The sequence below is a fragment of the Triturus cristatus genome, chromosome 10 (genome assembly GCF_964204655.1).
Source record: "Triturus cristatus chromosome 10, aTriCri1.1, whole genome shotgun sequence".
Lineage (NCBI taxonomy): Eukaryota > Metazoa > Chordata > Amphibia > Caudata > Salamandridae > Triturus > Triturus cristatus.
In genome coordinates this window covers 505792014-505814573 of record NC_140593.1, presented here as the reverse complement: position 1 = coordinate 505814573, position 22560 = coordinate 505792014, and the positions used below count along the sequence as shown (strand labels likewise).

The 22560-nt window shown below is 45.6% G+C and overlaps 1 protein-coding gene across 9 annotated transcripts in view; it reads left to right on the top strand.

Annotated features, from left to right (window-relative positions):
- DNAJB6 (DnaJ heat shock protein family (Hsp40) member B6) overlaps window positions 1-22560 on the top strand; it is a 387002-nt gene that overhangs the window by 85127 nt on the left and 279315 nt on the right. For all 9 annotated transcript variants that reach the window (XM_085631965.1, XM_085631956.1, XM_085631958.1 and 6 more), the window contains 2 exons: window positions 4257-4313; window positions 6022-6132. In XM_085631965.1, coding sequence (XP_085488091.1) covers window positions 4257-4313; window positions 6022-6132 — 168 coding nt within the window. The remainder of the gene's footprint in view (window positions 1-4256; window positions 4314-6021; window positions 6133-22560) is intronic.

Here is a 22560-nt window from a genome sequence, read left to right as displayed (position 1 = left end):
AACACCACCTCTCTCTTGGCCAGTAGTAGACCTAGGGAAGCGAATCTTCTGACCTTTTCAGGGAAATTAACTGTGTATCCTAGCAGTGCTACTTCTGGTGTGGGGATAAGGGTCAGATTAGTCATGCCTCCTAGCGTGCTGTGGATTAGCTCCCAATAGTTCTTCAGTTTAGGACAGTTCCATGGCTATGGAAGGGGTGCTCCGCCATGTTCTGTCCAGAGCCACAGGCCTGCGCAAGCTGTCCAGCCTCTGCTCGGCCGGATCCATGAGACCCACCGGTGTATCTTGCATTCTGTTATGCTACCACAAAGAAAACAAGGTTTTGTACGATAGACCTAAAGCTTGATGAAAAGATACTAAAGATGCTTTAATGAGAAAGGTTCCTATAGTGGAAATCTGTGAAGCGGCTACATGGAGATCTGTTCTCATGTTTACCAAACACCACTGCTGGGATTCAGATACTAAAATAGATGCTCAAGTAGGTCAGCCCTCCCCGAGAAATGTATCTTGATTTGGTCAATTGGTTGTCTCTCTGTCTTTTTCCCCGCTTTTGGTGGGGATTGGCTTGCTACTCTATTCACTGCTTATGATTATCAATGAAGATCCCCTGGAAGAGAAAGAATGGTTTCTTACCTGAAATCTCTGTTCTCTCTCAGGGGAATCGCCATTGAAATCCTAAGCTGTTTTTACTTTCACATAATGGCAGCCTATAGGGCTAAACTGTCCTTCTTTTTCTTTCATCTTTCTCCTTTTAAAAAAGGGGTTGTGAAAGATATTTAAGCATCCTACCAAAGTAATTGGCATTAAATATAAATATACTTATACATTGCTTTTAAAAAAAATGAAGAAAGACGGCCAATCTGAAGACATTGGCCATTATAGTTTTCTTTACAGGCTGCACAATGCTCTTGTCTTAAGTTTTTCTACAGTCCTTCCTGCAAAAATGGCGAACATTTACACTTTAGAAGACATTAAAAAAAAAAGTCCCTCGGGATCCCCGCACGTGGGCGCAACTATTCAGTGCTTATGACTTCAATGGAGATTCCTCTGAGAGAACTGAGATTACAGGTAAGAAATCATCATAAACTTTATTTCGGTCCTCCGACCATGAAAGTGCAAATGTGTACAATTCATTCAATGATTTTAGGTACGTACAATAATACATTGGTAATAAACTAAGAATATTACTCCATTGCTTAAAAATGTTATAAAAGGATAAAATAACACAGAAGCGCTAAGCCAAGTTCAACAAGAGCCTATCCCTAAATAGGTGTAAACAGCATGGCCCGCCATGCTGGCTTAGTGATAAAAATAGCGCCAAAAACTTGACCAATTAAAATCACCAATTTCATAGTTACACAGAGATTGAGTAAACAATTAAAACCATAAAAGGTAGTTAAAAAGCTATACATTTACACGTATGATGTTAGTTTCAACACAGACCTTCAAATTGCCCACATATTACCAAGAAACTTTGCTACAGCGCAGACTACCAGGAGGCTGGGATCAGATTTTAAAATGTGCAGTGCCTCGCGATGGCAATGAATGCCAAAGTGTTTGCATATTGGAATAAGCCATTTGCCTCTCTGCCGCCGATACAGTGGGCAGGCAAAAAATATTTGGACAATTGACTCAACAGCAAGGGGACAGCCTGGACAAACCTGTGATGGAATAGATGGCTGTCACCAAGAAGCTGTAAAAGAGTTCACAGGAAGTGCATGGAAAGCTTCCTATCCTGAGGAATCGTGATAGCCTCCAGATATTGTACGTATGAGCCGTACAGTTTGAACTCCATGGTTAGGCAACCCTTGGACAGATGCAATAATGAAGACTGAGCCCCCCAATTCCAATATTGTTTCTTAATCAATTCCTTGCTAGGCAGCTGTGCTGTATCTCTTAGCTTCCCACAACCCCTTTTAGTCCTATTGTGCTAAGCAAAGATTTAATCTTGCAAATCCAGGTAATTTTCTTATAGCGATCAAGTGCCCTCTCTTCAGAGAGGGCAGCAGCATAAGGAAGGGTATCCCATATCCAGCCTTAATGGATGAAGAGGAGTGCTCTGCTATAGTGAAACCAGGGCCCTCAGGAATTTATTCTCTGTCATCAGAAGGCCTTCCATCTTTTCGAATCCCCACAGTTCCGCACTGTACAATGCTGAACCTACTGCCTTGCAATCATTTATGTGGAGAGGGGCTGCTACTGGTTTGCTATGGGGGGCGGGGGGGGTCCTGTGCTCTTTAATGAAAGCCCCAGTTTATCTGTCTATGATGGAGAATGTGCTTCGCTACCTTGGGCTTCCAGGACATATTGTCCGACAGAGTGATCACCAGATAGTCAAAGGTACTCACTCTCTCCAATGGGACCCCACCCAGTGTTAGCTTCCATGGGCAACTGGGATTACAGGTAAGAAACCATTCCTTGCTTGTATTCACATACCTTCACTATATTTTGGTTCTAGATATTTAGGTCTTGACATTTTGGCCCCACTAATTGTTTTCTTTCAGTTTGAGATAACAATCCCCTCAAACCACTATGCAACCTAATAAATTCTCTGGCTATGACCTACCACCGCTATATTAGATGTTGATCAACTTTCTGCAAATCAGTTCCACACAGTTTCAGCAAACACTGTTTTAGACAGTGTACAAAAATATACAACCAATAAGAACCTTGCGCTACACATCCATTAACAAGCTCCGTATCTCTTAGCCCTGAATCTAAGAAAGAACTTTCTCCCAAATGTTTGCACTTCCTAAGTAAGTCTAGTATCGGTCTTGGGATTATTACTAATACCAAATCACTAGATGGTGTTATCACACCATTTGAGACTAATCTGTTCTTCAAAACCTTTATAACCCTCTGTTTGGCCTCATAAAAGTTCTTAATGCACGTATTGCCTGACTAGAATAGGGAGACTAGCTGCTGATGAGTTTTCCAGTGATTTTAGCTAGCTGACTGATTCAAGACATTAGGGTTTTGCTGCCTGACTGCCCGACGAGGTCTCCTGTAATACTGCCTTTCGGCTAAATTGGTCCTTAATGCTTGTATATACTAGTGCATAGTCCCAGTACTAAAGATGCTTAGACCAGTCAACGCCCGCTGGTCTTTCAAAACAGCCTACATTGCCTAAAAAGCCTTTATACTCAACAGCCCTAAAAAGCTATCAAACATACTAGAGGTCAGTAAAAGCTATGTGGTTAACCCACTGTGTCCAAAGTCTGCTTGTTTCTTTAAAAAGCTACTTTCTCTCTTCATTTCCCAAACACTGAATAATATTTCATATGAAACTATGAAATGAGACTCCCTTAGACTCTTCATTCAGACAAGCTCTTGAAGAGCCATTGAAATATCTGTACATTATAAACTTACCCAACTTTTAATTTTCAATCTTTTTCAGTTACAAAGGATATTAAACTTCTATAGTGACCTCTGTCTCACCAGTCTTAGACTCTAAATCGTCCAACCTCTCCTCTCCCTCAGAATACAATACCTCCTAGAATCATGGTTAATTTTGTACTTTGTATCCTTTAGATGCACCAACCCCTTTCCTATTGCTTTTAATCCTTACTCGCTATCCATTTCGTCTTTCGACCTTTCTTCTAGACACATCAGTGGTTTGTCCAAATGCTGTGAACCCACGTAACTAACGATTCACTTAACAGTACAACTTGTATTGGCTTAAACCCTTGCGTAAAATGATGCAGTCTCATTATGTCTGTAGCCTTGACATCTTTTAGGTTTGAGTTGGTGTTAAGGAAAAAAAAATGAAATAAACTGATGCACGCACGATTGTGTTCAGTTGCTTATGATGCTACCTCTCTGGAAAGTAAGACTCTCTCTTGAATAGGGCAAGTAAGTTGGAAGATGGTTGAAATGGCATTGGTTCAGAGAAGACAGGCCTGTGCTTTATCATGGACTACAGCACTCTTAGTCTCCTTATTGGACTCCAGCTAATGAGTTTCTAAATTCTCAGTGTCTTCTTCAGCAATATACTGTGATTACATTTGCCAAGACATTAAGTGCCCTTAACCCTTTGTCAATTCTCAGATTGTTCAGTGTTTTCTTCAGTGTGATACATGGGTGCACTTCAACATTTCATTCGTTCAGGAGTGTCTTGCAATAAGTTATCTGACACTTAATGTGCCTGTTAAATCCTAGTCTTGAACAGAGGATTAACTATGCCTACAAAAGTAAATTAAATAAGTATGTCTTTATTTTGAGGTCGTAAATTTTAATTTAGAACTTATTTTTTACAGCCAAAAAACGTGATATTTATGATAAATATGGAAAAGAAGGTTTAAGCGGAGGAGGTGGTAAGTATTTGTTCTCAGATTTGATACCAGTAAATGCTCGAGCAACATACTGGATTTAACTATTTTTGTTTTTTAATAATTTAAATATAGTCTCTGGTCCGCAATGCTATTCTTTTTGTGTGCAAATCTTTCTTTAACTTAAACAATATCAGTCTATGAATGATGTGTTATCTTTCACAAAATGGAAGTTGCTTGACCCTGCAGAAAAAGTCTAGGGTTTATTGTAATATACTTGTCCAGAGAGATTTAGACTAGTCATCCTACTTTTTTTTTTAAGATTACCTCAGTTGTAGGCTTATTTCTGATGTTCAGTGGTAGCATTTTCTGTAATATGATAACAATAATGAGGTATAGTCTGTCAAGACTTGGATACCATATTTTAATGTGACTGGATTTTCTCCACATAGTTTGCACTTTAGTAACTGCCATACATCTTGAAATCCCCTGACGCATGAAGTTTCCCTGCTGTGCTCAGTCTGTGCCCCAGTATTTTGTAGTAACTTTTTTCAGGGAGAATTACCTTCCTTGTGGACTTCCTGCTATACTTCATTTTTATACCAGTGAAGTCTTTTTCAAGGATTGTGCTCAGATTTGCATAGGTTAATTACATTATTTATTTGATGGAATGGACTACAGTCCTCTCTGTGTGGCACATTGAATCATTTTCATTGCAAGAAAGGCACAAAGATAACGGACCATGGTGAATTAGCACAAACTTAGTTTACATAAAATGTCTTTGCTGCAAGAATTATAGTTCAGTTAATTTCGCCAACTACTTGTGGAACTGTCATCCTTGTAGGTTTGATAGATTGTATGTTTAGTATTCATTGAGATGGCAGAACATTGAATGCTACGTGTTGAGGGTAGGAGATGGGGAGGGTTGGTGGGGGTAAAACTGAATGTGCCAGGACGAGGTTAACAGGTGCTGAGGAGGCTGGCAGTGCCTAATACCAGTTTTAGTACTTTGCACCCTGCCACAGGGATGGTGGGACAATCTAGGTGGTAGATTCATGAATTTGTAACTAATTTTGTGGTTTTATGTAGTGTGGGAAAGACTGATAAATTATGGTCCTTCAGTGGTCCAGTTTATTAGAGATCACCTGCATAATACAAAATGTCTAATGAAAGATTAACCTGATGCTAGGACAGTTGTAACCTGTCCATAATATGTAAAGGAGTTCCTGTTAATGATCTGGCTGAATGGATGAGCTTGGATTCTGTTCTGGATTGATATTACTGACTATTCCTCAAAGGAAGCAGTACTGACTAGAGTCCTAGTTCCTCTTGCTGGGTGTGCATCTAAATTTAATTTATAAACACACATGCCTTCATAAGTGAGTCTGCAAAGCAAAAGTCGACTTGAGTCCGTAAATGGCACATATATGAATTTCATCTTTTTAACATGCGTGTTTTTATGGCCTAAATGGACTGAAATAACATCTTTGAATTCATTTATATCATGTTGCATCATAATAGGCCAAAAAATACCTTTATGGATTCCTACATTGGCAGGATCAGCATCCAAATACGCCTGTAAACTAAGTTTATTTGACAAAGGTCTCCCGAATGTTTAATCTTTTGGGTAGATTTTATTGTTCTTGCTGGGCTCGTGGCTTGGTTGCTACTTGAGGAAAGATGTTACTCTAAAATTCTTTGCTGAATTCATATTGTTTTTTTCCTTTGTACTAATGTGGTCTTATGTTTGCAGGTGGAAGTCATTATGACAGTCCATTTGAATTTGGATTCCAATTCCGTAATCCAGAGGATGTGTTTCGGGAATTCTTTGGAGGAAGAGATCCATTTTCTTTTGATTTCTTTGGTAAGGTTTTGGCCCATTCTGAGAAATGCATGCTTTTTTTTTTTTTTATATATATTTTAAATTTTGTTTTTTTAATTCTACCGCTTGATCTTGCGAAAAAGAATATTTTACTCCATTTTTAAAGGTGGCATACAGTTTAAGTAGTTGACATTCATCAAAAAACTGCAAAATCTATATATTTTCAGGAACTCGAAACAGAAGTGATTGGAAATAAATTTCCACTAGATTGAGGCATGATTTTATATTTTAGCTTTTAATAAACCATAATAAGTTTTAAAAATGTAATTCAAAATGGGTTTAAAAGTTCCTGAAGCATGTACACTTTCAAGCAATTCATGTTTTCTTTCTTTTAAAATAGTTAAAAATAACAAAGGGCCTTTTTTTGTAGGCAAAGATGTCTGTAAATTGAAGACCTTGTATCCTTCAGTTTCTTTCAGTACGTAATCACACTTCCCGCATTGCCTCTTAGGGCTCAAGATGGGGCTTACTTCCTAGATATTGCTTCTGCAAGCACTGTTCGATAGACATACGTAGTGGCGGCTCCTCTGCTAAGGCGAAGGAACGTTGCCCCACAAGAAAAATGAAATGATAACGAGAGGTTATTATCATTTATTTAAATATTTTTTTTGCCCTAGCGGATCTCCAGGTGCGGTACAGGCGGGACTGGGCTGCATTGCTTCTAGAGCAGGGTAGGAGTGGTAGGAACTCCTCAAGTGCGCATAACTGCTTGGCCGGCCATCTTGGGCTGGCCAGTCATGCACACTGCATGTTCCTCACCAGACTGCAATGCACAGCCTGGTGAGGAACATGCCCAGGGCCCCAGTCCCATCTGAGTGCCGATTCACGGCATTTAGACCAATTGCAACGCTGCAATTAGCAGCGCTGTGATTGGCTAGAGGACTCTGGAAGCCTGGGTGCTTTCTGTGCCTGCTGTCGTGGAAGAACAACGGCGGAGAGGCGGCCCCCGGCAAGGTAAACTTATTTTTTCATTTCTCCGTTAATCTTTATAACGCCCCCGCTCCCTCTCACGCCCCACCACTGATGCACAGAAGCAGCTGCTACTGACGATGAGGAAAGTGATCACAATTATTTGCTTTGTTTGTCCTAAGTTGGCAGGGTATGCCTAGACGTGGGTCCCTTGCTCACTTTGCCTCTGGATTCAAGCTAGCCTGGCTGATAACGGCTGATTAGCCAGAAACTGGTCCCAGGATGCTTGTTTCCGGTCCAGGGAAGACATGGCTTGGCAGTTCGAACTGGACTGTTCCCATGAGGCACTGGGTCAGACTGATTTGCATATGGCAATGTCTGAACTGGGGTGGCAGAGTGGGCTAAAGAACGGTGATGGATTAAACCCAGATCAATTGACTGGGGGTGAGTGCTTGCATTGTTCAACACTCCGTCCATCATCCCCTTTGGTTTTGCTTTGTTCGCCCTAACACTTTCAGAGCAGCCAGTAAGATTAGGCAATAAAGTAAACAGTTGCTTAACCCCAGGTAATGGTACTAGTTCACTGTCCCGTGAAGGACATGGAAAGTATCATAGTCTGATGGAGACAAATTGCAGTCAAATTGGACATAACCGTTCCAATAACAGAGGGGTACTGTTTCCTCTACCGTTCGAAAAATATACCATGCAGAGCCATCAAGCCCACTTCATCACCTTTGGGAGGAATATCTCTTTTGCATGAGATACCATGCCACTTACCCACCTGCGTCATTTGGTTTAGAAACACAAGGCCCTGTTCAGGACACCAGACAAAGTCTAACTATTCTCCCAACTGCTGTACAGTATCTGTCCAGAAAACTGATGTACAGCACTAAATGCTATAACAAGAATTGCAGGTAAATAGATAAAATTGGTTGAAGGATGTGCTGCCACATTGAAAATAGTGAAGGTCCCTATGCTTTTGACTGGTTTGTCTGGCTCTGGTGCAACATGGCACCTTTTTTACACTTATTGTAGGAGGGGCAACAAGCACAGGCTGGACTCATTACAAAAGAAGGCAAACCAACCCCTTTACAATCATTTATGATTTATAATTATAGCCACTCCCAATTTAAGACCGCTTGTCACTGCGGCCTCCGATGCCATTGTTGGCTATGCGGTGGAGTCCTTGTGGGGATTCTGGACGTTTGATAGCCAAACAGTGTTTGTAGCATCTCATCAATAGGTGTAACAAAGAATAATAACAAGCAGACCTCAAGGCCATTGGCTTCACTTCAAACAAACTACACCTTTCCTAGAGAGACAATACTAGATAGGCAGATGGTCTGCTCACTTCTTTATTCTTGCCATCGTATTCAGTACACCCCTTATTAAGATACGAACAAGGCCATCAGACCCCCAGGCCTACAGGCAGACACAAAGTGAACCACCTGCGCGTTCATATAACCAATCAAGAAGAGCATGACTTCTGATGGCTACTAGTAACTGCATACACCTCACCTTTTGAATATCCCAGGTACCAGTCTGGATCTGCAAATTTCAACACTACAATGGTAAATGAGTTGTGTTGAAGCCACTGGAGGCATATAGCGCCCACCCCGGCACCTGGACATCACGTACTTTTTTTTCCCTGCGCTTTTCGATATGGTTTCGGAGCTTCTCTGCTCAAAAGATTTTGCTCTGAATTGTTTTTAGTGCAGTGCTGAGATGCCAATGATGTTACTGACTCCAGTGCCACCTTCAACTCACTTAACGGCACCACCTCTAGTGTCGCCTATGGTTCCTTCACCACCACTTCCTCACACCCTCATGGAGAGCCAGAGAAGACGATTAGGTCTGGCAGAGAAGCTCAGGACCTCTTAGAGGAATGGTGCCAGAAGGAAACAAACATTTGCAATGCAATACGTCTTGAATTTGTGAGTGTTTAAGCTATTGGCATTATCCTGTACAATGCCAATAGCTCAAACTATCGTAAATGCGAGACCTATGCAAAGAAGCCGCCGCCAATGTCCCGGGCTGCTTAAAAAGTATGAATGTTGCAGGACAGCATGTCGTGCCTGCAGTAGGAGAAACTACGTAATCTAACCTGGTGCCGGGGATTCAACCGTAATTGAACCCCGTAGTCCGGAGTTGGGCACCCTGGCCGCTGCGCCACACCTCTTCTTTAAAAGTGATTTTAACATGTCATTAGCAGAGACCCATTCACTGAATGAACCCATCGTGGCGTCGTTTGTCGGTGAGACCTACTATGAACATTACTGACCTCTTAAACTCCAGTGACATCACTCACTTGGTGAGAGCTAGCGTGGCATGAGATGTGTTATGAGATAATCCACTTCATGAGACGTCATTCCCTGGGTGATCTCTATTGTGAAATCATTCCCTTCATGAGAACTGCTATGACATCATTCACTGGGCGAATTATATTTTAATACAGTTTACTGGTGAGCCCTCCTGTGACGTCATCCACCAGATGAAACCAATTCTAGCATAATTCACTGAATGAGAACTGCTATGATGTCATTCAACAGTCGAGACCTAATTAAGGATCGTTCTTTGGATGAAACATATTGCAGCGTCATTTCATGTTACGATCTGGTGCATCATTACTCAGCAGAGGAAACTTAGGGTAGCACGATTCACTGGACGAGATTTATTGTGATGTCATTTACTCCTTGAGACCTACTGACACCATAACACGAGACCTATCTTGCCCTATTGTGACAACATTCACTTGATAAGCGATATGGTCACCCCTTTCACCGGATGGATAGATCGTGACATCATACAAGCGACTAGACGTATTGGCTCATCTTTCACTATACAAGAATGACTGCTAAGATCCTCAGCTGTGAGAGGTTTCGACTGCCTTGGGATGCCGAGGGCAGGGGACAGGGTATTCCATGTCAGTCTATGGTGAGAAGAGAGAGGTGTGTGGCACTCTGGGGCTGGACTCGCCCCAAGGAGGTACAAAATATTAAACCTCAGCAGCCTTCACTCCGGAGTCTGTGGTTCCCATCTTCCCCGCGTCTTGGGGTTGTAAGGACGGTGTCACTGTAGACACATACCAGATGATGGGTGGATGGATGTCTCTCTCGTCGCCCCGTTCGCAGTGGGCACTCTCACACCAGGCTGCCATGATGCAGCACACAGCCCATGACTCGGGGCGCTCTAATCTGTAGGACAGGCCCTGGCGTGAGATGCCACGATGGAGATGAATACGAGAGCTCACTTTGCTGACGGCAGTCTGTGTGCGAGAGAGACAAGCTGTCAGCTGTGAAATGTAGGGAAGGCTGCCCAACATGCGAACGGTGAAAGGAGGGAAGGGGCCGGCCGGAAGGAGTGAGGGCGCACGAGGAGTCTGGGCTCTGAGGTGTGAGGAACGGTACCCCAAGGCGTGATATGGAGCGAGCAGATGGCAGTGACGTGGCTGAAGAATCAAGAGTGAAAGAAACCAGCTGAAACCTGAAGAGTGAGAGGACACGAGCAGCCGTGTGAGTGGGAGAAGAGAGGCTGAAGTCTGGGGCGTGACTGGCTGAGGAGAATGAAACCTGATGTGTGAGGGGGGGAGTACGAAACGGAACCCTGATGTGTGAGGGTGTGAAGAGTAGTGAGGAGGCTGGGGTGTGAGGGGATGAGGAGGCTGAAACCTGGCGCGTGAGTGGAATGATGACAATAAGTCTGGACTCTCAGGTGCGGGGGTGAAGGGGAAACCGGTGTAGCAGCAGTGCCTTGTAGATGTGTTCTGGTTGCTAGGCAACGTCCTGCAACCGCGGCACAGCTCCTTCCTCCGACGATGACGTCCAGCTGGGCGGCTCCCCTTTGAAGCAGCGCTGCCTAGTGGATGCGTCCAATCCAGTATAAATAACAAGGAGGAAGAGACGCGGCGAGATGACATGCGCAAAAGCGTGCTTAAATATTTCTAAAAGAGAGTCTTGATTAGTTGTGGTTTGTGCGCACGTACACATGGAGTTGGGGAAATATAAAAACGAGTGGTGCACGCGCGCCACACCAAGACATCTGTTTCCTATTCTCGCGCACACCTCTGTGCACGATATTTGAAAACAGATGTCGGGCCTGCGGGTAACTGACACTAATAGGCCATGGGCGGAGCAATGCGCCCGCCTTTGGCCAATTGCGTGCTGTCTTTGTTAAAAAGACGCACGCAAAGGCCAATAGCGTATCCCAAAAGGAAAAACACACGCACGAGCGTGTGCGATTCCTAGGTCAGTTTTGAAACCCCCTACAAGAGGTCTCTCGCTGCGCGAGGAGTTCTGCGCACTGCAACGCTAGGCGCGAGACCTAAAAAGCGGGGGCACGTTACTGGGACACTATTCATGATCTTTTTGGATCTGATTGAGACCAGCAATCTCCAGACTGCTAAGGTGACACAGATGACACGGACCCTTTGCCTTCCTCCAATACTTCAGATCTGCTGGCCCATCATAACACCAGTGGGCTGAATACTTCTCCTGATTTAGACATTGACCCACCCCTTGTCCAGCTCCTGCAGAGATGGTGAGCTTTCATGCAGTCCTTAAAAAGGCAGCTGAAGATTTAGAACTTCCCCCGTCTTCAGTGGAGTATGGCCCCAACATTTTGATGGATGTTTTACAGTTCGCTGCCACTACAGTGGAGCCCTTGTTTCCTTTTAACAAGGCCTTCCTTGAGGCAGTTAAGGACCCATGAATTAAGTCATTGTCGTGCCCAGCAGTCAACAAATCAATAACCCAACGCTACAGATCAGCCCTGAAGACCACACCATCTTATCCTTGCATCCATCTCAGGAGAGTTTGGTGGTTTGAGCCTCCTCCACTATTAAATCGAACCACCGAGCTTTTCTTATTGACCTGCTAAATGGGCAGTCCAAGAAAATTAAAGGAGTGGATACAAAGTCTTTTTCTGTCGACTCCTGGCAGTACATTAGCTGAATGCTGCTCTTCTTGGTTCGCTACACCCTCCCACTTTGGGACATGGCAGCACCGATAGTCCCTCGTCTACTAGAACACCTAAGCCCTTTGCAGAATGCCTCTTGCCTTGTCATCAGGATGAGATACCAAAGGGGATGATGGACGGAGCGTTTGAGCAAATCAAACACTCACCCCCAGGTAACTGATCTGGGTTTAATTCATCATCATTCTTTAGCTCACCCCAGTTCAGACATGGCCATATGCAAATCAGTCTGACCCTGTGCCTCATGGGAACAGTCCAGCCCAAACTGCCAAGCCATTTCTTCCTTGGACCGGAAGCAAGCATCCTGGGACCGGTTTCGGGTTCATAACTCATCAGCAAGGTTCTCTTGAATCCAGTGGCAAAGTGAGCAAGGGACCCACGTCTGGGCATACTCTGCCAACTTAGGGCGAACAAAGAGATACCAAAGGGGATGATGGATGGAGCGTTTGAGCAAATCAAACACTCACCCCCAGTCAACTGATCTGGGTTTAATTCATCATCCTTCTTTAGCTCACTCCACCACCCCAGTTCAGACATGGCCATGTGCATATGAGGATGGGGGGACTCTGCCAACCAGAGACAGCCTCCTGCCCCCCTCCCACTGGACAGTGACAGAATAGGGGGTGTAGTCCCCCCCCCCCCAAGGGATTCCTTGCACTTGGATAAGGAACCCAGTGCCAAAAGAAGTTCTCACAAGATGTTTCTTCAGAGAGCAAGAAAGGGTCTCACAATAGAGAACCGCCATCAAAAACTGTATCAGGCCCAAAACCCCACCTTCAGGGCTAAAATTGACATTCAAAAACCCTTCCTCAGAGCGGTCATCGAGCTCTCTGCCATCTAGGAAGGGTCTGTCAACTCCCTCAATGAGGGGATGCACCTCAGGGACGTCAACATCAACCTCTTTCTCCATGGCCCTCTCACCGTCGATGACTTCTCCATTGTCGTCCACTCAGGCCCCGATTTCGTCGACAATTCCTCTGGTGTCGACAAAGATTTTGTTGTTGTCTTTTTAAAATGAGACCAACGACGGAGAATTCACCGTCTGAGATTGTTCTCGTCATCATCATCGGCAGAGAAATCGGTGCCGGCGAGGACGTAACAGTCGACGAGAAAGTAGTCGTCGACTAAGACACCACCATCCGGAGACCCTGTCGACAAAGTCCCTGTCGATGAAGAAGAAACTGTCACCGGAGGCGAACACGTTGTCGTCGAGCCCACAGTTTTTGATGACGACTCTTGTGTCACTGGCTGTCATTTCTCAGGCGAAGACTCCTTCGTCACCAAAATCGCCGTTGGTGGCCAGATCATTCTCACCTAAGCCTATGGAGATGGACATCACCCCCAGAACATACTTCCCCTAGTTAGATCACTCCTCTTCAGCGCACGCATCTTCTGGAGGCGGAAGATTCTGAAAATGAGGGCCCATTTGGGAATGCATATAGTCCTTAAGACTTGCATGTTAAATGCCAAGATGACGACGAAGAGGAGGAATAGGGTTATTATGGTCAGGTCACCAATGCCCAACCTGAGATGGGACATCAACAGTATCAGCAGGACATGGTCACAATGCTGTCTGCCTTGCTCACAGATCTTTAGTTTATGCTGGGAGATTACCGCAGGAGATTCCCACCTTCAGGACCTATTTCTAAATTTACACCTCCAATGGGGTCACCTGTTCAGCGCTCCACTCCTACGAGGTTGTCAGTTCCTAATACTCCACAGTCCATTCCTCGTCAGGAAGTAATCTCTTCGGATGAAGAGAGGGAAGAGTGAGAACTTACCGGCACTGAGTGGTATAATTATTTGATTTCCTTGCCTGCTTCACCAACACCTCCTTCAGTAGATTCTCCGCCAGAAGACTTAGGAGGGTTTCATAACCTTTAGGAACGTGTAGCAAAAAATCTGCTTTGCCAATGCCCTCGAAACAGTCTGACTGTTTCCTTTACGACTTTAAAGAACCATTTCAAAAGTCAGTCAGGGCTATACCAATTCTTGATTACATCTGGGATGATGGTATTGGAATCATGAAGACCCCAGCTTCTAAACCAGCAGTGCTCCCACGTCTTGACAAAAAATACAAGGCTATGGATAATGCACTAGCGTGTCTCACAGGACACCCAACACCGTATTCTGTGGTCATGCAAGCTGCTCAGCGCCGCTCAAAGAATCCAGCAGCCTCTCTTTCGGCTCCTCCTACAGGGATGGCAGATGTTTAGATTCAGGAAGCGTTTCTCTTAGTTTCTCAGCGTTAACAGTTAGAGCGGCGAATTCTCTGGCTATCTTAGGGCGTTATGCTCGCCAGATGTGGTCAGATATAGCCCCCTATCTGAACCAACTACCAGAGGATTCTAAGGGGGAAGGCAAGAAGATCCTGCATGAGGGCGAAAGAGTATCTAATGAAATTATAGATTCTGCCATGGACGTCGCCATCACTGGTTTCAGGCAGTTGGCAGGTGCAGTTTCTCAGGCAACATCCAGTATTCCATATATGGACGGCTGGCTCATAAAAGCACCTTCCAAATCGGCAGCACGAGTGTCTGCAAAGCCCTGCACACATCTCTTCCGACAACTGGGTCTCAATCTGCGAAAATCCTTACAGTGCCCATCGCAAACGATTGTCTTTCTAGGAGCCCAGTTAGACATAGTGTGCTTAAAGGCTCACCCTAAAGAGGAACGCTAACAGTCTTCTTATGCTCACAAAATCCATCAAAAGAAAAAAATCTTTCAGTCCGACTGTTCAAGTCTCTTGTTGGAATGATGTCGTCATGCATACCGCTGATCCCATTCTGTCACCTCAAAATGCGACCCATGCAGGAGGAACTGGACAAGCATTGGGCACAGTCCAAAGGCTCATTCGACATCAAGATCACTCCACGCATGCTCGAGCCATTGAAGCCCTGCTGACAAAACTCATCTGTCAGCAGGGCTGTCTGTCAGACACATAGCGCCACCCTTCGTGATTACCACGGATGCGTCACTGGAGGGATCGGACTCCAAGTCAATCCCACATAATCCCACATAAATATATTTGAATTAGAAGAAGTACATCTAGCCCTCCAGGCTTTTCTACCCAGGATTCAGCATTCATCAGTGCTCGTACATACGGACAATACCACAACGATTCATTATATAAACAAGCAGGGTGCAACAAGATCTCGCCAGCTTGCCAAGGAAGCACAGAAATTGTGGGAATGGGTTATGGTTCACAGAATCTGTCTCCAGAGCGGAACACGTTCCAGGACGTTGGAACATGATTGCAGTCACACTCAGCAGGCTCACGTCGTGGTGCCATGAATAAGAACTGCACCAGCAAACCCTGCACAACATCTTCCTACGCTGGGGCACACCAGAATTGGACCTGTTCGCAACTCCCCAGAATCGCAAATACCGGTACTATGCAAGTTGGCATCCCCAACCGGGGTTATGTGGGCATGCCTTTTCAATTGCATGGTCCGGCATCTTTGCTGACGCTCCCCCCCCGCCCATTCCTCTTACATCAAGAGTCTTGAAGAAGATTACGTTTGAGCCATGCAAACTAATCCTCATTGCTCCAGCATGGCCACGTCAACACTGGTACACAAAACTGCTGCTTCTATAGTAGGTCCTGCCCTTCCGGCTTTCAGTATTGCCCAATCTTCTAACTATGAACCAGGGGCAGATCCTACACCCGGGTCACAGGAATCTACATTTATCGGCATGGCTCCTAAATTCAATGAGTTCCAGCACTTGAACAATTCAGTGGAATATCCAGATATCTAAGCCAGAGCTAGGGTGGACAGTACCAACAAAACGTACCACCTCAAATGGAAGCGTTGCTGCATCTGGTGCCATCAAGCAGGTATACATCCGCTGTCGTCCTTTCCAGAGCAGGTCTTACCTTTTGCAGCTAGGGGAATCAGGTTTGGCATTTAACTCAAAGGTTCACTTAGCAGCCTTTTCCCGCTACAGAAGATCACTTTTCTCTCCCTCTTTGTGGTCTTCTAGAATAATCAAAGAGTTCCTCAAAGGGCTGTGTCTAGTTTTTCCTCCTATAAGGTCTCCAGCTCCGGCCTGGCAGTTGAATACTGTTCTTTCGAAATTGATGAAACCTCCTTTCGAACCAATTCACTCAGTGGCAAACAAGTTCTTGTCATAGAAATTGGCTTTACTTCTGGCCCTGACCTCAGCTAGACGGGTCAGTATAATTCAGGCTTTTGTTATAGAGCAACCCTTCTTGCAATTCAAAATGGATGGAATTCTCCTCCGTACAAATCCGAAATTCATACCCAAGGTTCCATCTGATTTCCACCTTAACAAACCTGTGGTACAGAAGACTTTTTTCCCGAATCCATCAACGACTGCAGAGAGGGCTCTTCACTCGTTGGATGTCAGGCGTTGCCTAAACTTTTATCTCCACAGGACACAAGCTTTTTGCAAGACTTAATCATTTGTCGCAGACAGTGCGCCAAGGAAAGGTTTCCCGTTCTCCAAACAGAGAATTTCTAGATGGTTCGCAAGTGCCATACAATTTTGCCATCACAAAGCAGGCAGACCCCTGTCTTCAAGAGTTCGAGCCCACTCCACAAGGGCTGTGCCTACGTCTGCAGCCTTATTTGTGGGAGTGTCACTGTGAGAAAGTGCCCTCTTTCTTGCATGGTATGCTCCCAATTTTTGCTGAATTGTTGATGTTCTTTGACTGAGTGTGCCCTGGGCTCCTGCTAATCAGGTACCCAGGGCCTATGTTCCTTCCCTAAAATTGTATTGAAGCCTAAACCCAATTGGCATCTCTGGCCACATGCCAGCCTCTGGTAAATGGTAGCACAGGTACCCTGGGCACTGACCAGAGAAGGCCTCCAATGGCTGCAGCACCTATTGTGCCTCCCCTAGAGGCCCTGTACCCTGACACTCTCACACTGCCTTTGTAGACTGCGTGTCTTGGTGCAGAACAAAGTGAAGAGTCGACATGGCACTGTGTGCCATGCCCACAAACCACTGCCCTGGCATACATAAGTCACCCCTCTAGCTGGGTGCCCTATGCAAGGGGTGAGGGTACAGGTGCATGAGCCCTGTTACCCTACAGTGCCCAAGTCCATTCCTGGGCACTGTAAGTGCAGTGCTGCCATTAAGAGTATATGGTGCTGGGAGTTTGTCATTACGAACTCCACAACACCATAATGGCTACACTGAAGACTGGGAAGTTTGGCATCAAACTTCTCAGCACATTAAACCCACACTGATGCCAGTATGGGATTTAATGTAAAATGCACAACGGAGGGCATCTTAGAGATGCCCCCTGAAACTCTAACAACTCCTAGTGACCTGATTGAGTGGCTGCTTAGGCTGCCACCAACAGACATGTTTCTGGACTCCTGAGTCGAGAGCCTGCTACTCTCGGGGGTCTGAAACAATGCACATCCTGGGACGAGGTGCCAAGCCTCGTCCCCCAGGATGGGCAGGGTTCACGAAGGTGAAGCATCAAAGGCATGCCGCCTTTGTGAGCCTCCCCAGACCATTTGCTGCTTTCAGCAACTGGTCCCACTGTTTCTACCCCCCACTTTGGGCGAGAGAGCCGGCGGGAAAAACAAGTTAGGGAGAGAGTTGTGCCCACCTCTGCAAACTCCACCCCTCAGGTGAGGGAAGTGCGCTGAAGCACAACTCTGAATCCCCTGCCATCTTAAGGATGGGGGACCTAGCCAACCAGGGACAGGCTCCTGATCCCTCCCAGTGGGGGGTAGCACGATAGGGGGTGTGCCCACCCCAGGGAAGGGACCCATTGGTCGCTGCCCTTTACCTAGCCCCTACATAGCCGGCTGACTGAGTGGTCGCGCGTTCTGAAGCGGTAGGACCACTATGTGCGTGGACTGCCAGAGAATTGTTTTAATTTAATACTATGTGCTGTTAGGCGCTGTACTCTTTTAAAAACTGATTACTGCTTCCTGTCATTTTTAAAATTTGTTTGCTGCTACGTGTTCTTATCTTTAAATATTGATTTGTTTTTACTGACTGTCTATTGCCAAGTGTACTCTCACTCACCGCCATATACTGCACTTTACTTTCCGCCCGGGTCCGTCGCGGCAAGTGCCGATTGTACGGAGGGTGTTTCTCTGCACTATACCCCTCATACTCCCTTCCGGGGAAGATGGGCCCTTCTGGGTGGCGAGCGGGCTAGGCTTTCCCTCTGCACCCCCTACATAGCCGGATGACGGAATGGAGGCGCAGAGGACGCGCGCAGCTATCACGACGGCAAGACCGTCCGTGCCCGACTGGGACCAGGGGCCTTACACCATGCCCATTTTTTATGCTACTCGGCGTCCAAAATAAAGTTGCTGCAGAGAAATTAGGATATTGATCCTCTTACCTTGTGTAAATAAGACAAGTGCGGGATCCGGTCCAACAGGGAATCTTACCATGAAATTTCCCATAAACCATCGAGCCGGAACCTTTTAACAATGGTGAGCAGTTACAAACATCTATTACCTCCACACATCAGGTGCAGGAGGGACTCTCAATTTGCTATCTTAACACCTGCTCGATGGTGAAGCACCAGCTCGAGATCTTTTATCTCTTAGATGTGGACAAACCAGATATCCTTCTTCTATCCAAAACATGGCTAACGTCTGAATCCAGCCCCGATATTCTTGCAGCAATCCCAGACAACTATTATATATTACAGGCTAATAGACCCGCAGGCAAAGCTGGAGGAGGGGTTGCAGCTGTGATATCACAAACATAAATTCACCTCTTTAGCTACATTAGGTATCTCCTCAACTGATAGCCTCGTACTTAAATTTGAATTTCATCACTCATCTTTTATGTGTGTTCTACTCTATAGACCTCCACTCCACTCCACATGTCTGTATTTCCACAGTTACTGGTGATGCAATTGCCGAATTGGTTGTCAACCATGCTAGAATTTTGATAATTGGCGATTTTAATTTCTGGCCTAACGATGCACGGGAAAGCCCCTGCTCTCTTGAACTCACCGACCTTCTAATGGGTATGAATTGCACTCAGCATGTAAAGGTAGCCACCCACATAAAGGGGCACACCTTAGACCAGGTTTGGACATTCAACCTGGAAATCTCCCATTTATTAATTTCCTCTTGTACTTGGTCGTACCATCATTTCATTACTTTTTTTAAATTCCTAATACTTCCCTTAATATAATTCCTTCTTCTGATAATATTATGGCCAGAAACTGGAGTCGGGTGAACATCTCTGAATTCTGCTCCTCACTAATCAGCTCCTATCGTTCAGCAGGAATCCCCCCCCCCCCCCCACCCCCACCCCCCACCTCCAGACAAAGCATTAACGCCTGGCTAGAATCTGCCAGAGACAGCGTAGCCCCTTTTGAAGAAAATCAAAAGTAAGAGAACCCATGATGCTCAACGCTGGTTTTCTGACCAGCTTAAGGCAAAGAAATTGGCTCTGCGTCAAGCTGAGTGCAAGTGGAGACGCAACTATTGTCCTGCTAAAAAGACCATTTTTTAATCTGCACTTGGAAATTATAAAAAATACCATCCTCCTGACCAAAGCAGAATACTTTTCTTCAAAAATTCTTAAATCATCTAATAAAGCTAAGGACATCTTCTCTATAGTAGATGAACTTGTCAAACCAGATCGGGTCACTGCTAAACCCACCCCATCACAACTCTTATGTGATTCCCTTAATAAATTTTTTTATTGATAAAATTGCCACTATCAAAATGAGCATTTGTAATCTACCTGTGGATTCCCCATGCGCACAAACCAACCCAACTTATTTAGACCAAATCCCTCACATCACCCAAGATGCCTTTTTTGCTTTACTTAAAGAAAAAAAGAAAAAAAAAAATCAGATCATGTTCCCCTATGGATAGCAGTCCTCCCCATATTCTTCAAGAAGTTTATTTACACTGCCCAGATCCCCCTTTGTTCCTTCTTAACAATTCCCTTACCCAAGGGGTGGTTCCCAACTTATTCAAAAGCGCGGAAGTTGTTCCTATCCTGAAAAACAGAGTGCTGATCCCTCGATACCTAGCAACTACTGCCCCATATCTCTGTTGTCTTATCTGAGCAAAACTTTGGAAGCCCACGTTGCTAATTGCTTTAGCACTTTTATAAAACATTCACACTACTTGGATTCTCATCAAGCGGGATTTAGACCGGCCCACGCCTCTGAGTCTGTCATCTTGGCAGCTCTAGATGAATTAAGAGGGGGGGCCGACCAGGGCTCCACCCTGTTACTCCTGTATCTGTCGGCCGCCTTTGACACGGTCGACCATCATTTGCTGATTGACCGTGTCGGCTGTGCCGGGATCCATGGTCTGGCATTGAAGTGGGTCTCCTCTTTTCTCAGCAATCTCTTCCAAGCAGTTTGTCTTGCCAACTTTTCTGTTGAGAAGAGAAGACTGACCTGCGGGGTCCCACAGGGCTATTCCCTCTCACCTCTCCTGTTTAATTTGTACATTTTCCCCCTGATTCTGGCCCTCAGGGAGAGCGAGAGAGAGAGGTCGTAACTTTCAACTATGCTGACTATCTTCAGCTAGTGTTAAAGATCGATGCCTCCCCATCAACGGCTAGTTTCCAATCCACAATGAATTTTATTAGTAATTGAATGAATGCCAACCAATTCAAATTAAATCCCGATAAAACAGAGCTTATTCTTACTGGCGGCTCATCCAATCCGTGGAATTCTAACTTTTGGCCTCCATTACTAGGGTGTCCTCCTTCCCCTGTGGGCTCAGTCAAAAGTTTGGGAATCATGATTAGTGATGATCTCACTATGAAGGTCCAGATCAGCTCAGTGGTCTGTTTGTTTCTTTCATCTGCGGAGAATCTGGAAAATCGGCAGATTCTTGGCCACTGAGGCTCTGATTCAAGTCGTCCTCGCACTGGTAATGTCGCGTATTGATTACACAAACTCTTTGTATGTTGGTATTCCTGCATACCAACTACGTCGACTTCAACTGGCTCAGAATCAAGCGGCCAGACTTATTTATGGTCAACCTAAGCACCATCACGTGAGACATTTATTGAAGAGCCTCCATTGGCTCCCGGTGGCCCAACGCTGCCTCTTCAACTTGGGCTGCACCATCTACAAAGCCCTCTCGGGTTGTGGTCAGGCCTTCATCGCCTCTAAGATACAGTGGTATGCTCCCTCCCACGACTTACGCTCTTCAAATAAAAACCTACTGATCTCCAGCTCTTTTAAACATAAAAAACATGGGGTCCCTCAGATTCTCGACCTTGGCACCTCAATCCTGGAATTCTCTCTCCTGAACTACGATTGGCCACCTCCTATACTCCGTTCAGGAAATTACTTAAGACATGGCTATTCTCCCAGGCTTGCAACTGATTTCATAGTCTAGTGTCTGTAACTGCTTCGGCTCAGTGCCAAGAAACCGTTTGGTGTATGTGCGCTCAACAAGTCATTTTAACATAACATTTACCTACCTGTAACGCCCCTAAATCTTGTATTTAGGGGGCAACCTGAACCTTGCTTCCTCAGAACCAGCAACAACAAAAAGAAGGACCGAACAGCCGTGCAGCCAGCTAACAAGAGGAAGACGCCCACTGACTTGGCCCCAGCCCTACAAGCCTGTCTCCCCTCGAACCTGCTCCTGTGAAATCCCGGTGTGTCCAGCAGCCAGCAACCTCAACCCCAGAGGACCTGCCTGCCTTCACTTCCAAAGACTGCTTCTCCCGTGAACACCGGATTTGTTCAACTGCAACTTCTGGCAGCAGCCAGAGACCGCGAATCCAGCTTATTCTGCACCCGCCAAACCCGGCCCGAGCTAGAGTGGAAAAACACCACGAGGAGGTCACCCCGACGATCCTGACCCGAGATCCGGCGACCCCTGCCTCAAGCCTCCAGCCGATGCCTGCAGCCTAAATTCAGAATGCCCCCCCTAACCGCAACCAGGAGCTCGTAAGAAGATCCGACCCCAAAAGGCACCCCTGCACCTGACGCCCCACGGCCTTTTGTGCCCAAACCGACTGTGCGTAACCAACCCTTAACTTCCCAACTTACCTCTCCAAGTGGTGGTCGCGCCCAGAAGTCCTTTGTCTCCCTGCCTGCAGTGCTTTGGAAACCGGAGGTTCTCTATAGAAAACAGCAGGGCGCCCGACGTCGAAACAGCACTCTGCCGCCCCAGTGCCGCTGATGGTGTACCTTTTGTGCTACATTGTTTTCCCTATTTGCCCTGATCTTAACCCTAGGAGCTTTGCTCCCACAACCCAGTTGCCTGCTTGCCAGAAGCCACCAACTGGAGGCCCCCTATCCCTCATTGGATAACATTGGGCCTCAACACTCTGCACCCGGCCGCCCTAGTGCTGCTGAGGGTGCAACAACAGTTCATCACTGACCCTGGGGGACCCCTGAGTCTAACCAAAGAACATTGACTCCCACAGTCGATTATATCTGTGAACCAATAACCTGTTTTTCCTCCATAGGATAACATTGACAATTTTCTTCCAAAAAGTTTCTAAGTGTGGAGTTTTGAAATCTAAAAATATTCTTTAAAAATCGCACAAATAATCAAAACTTTACTTACCTATTTACAGGAAATG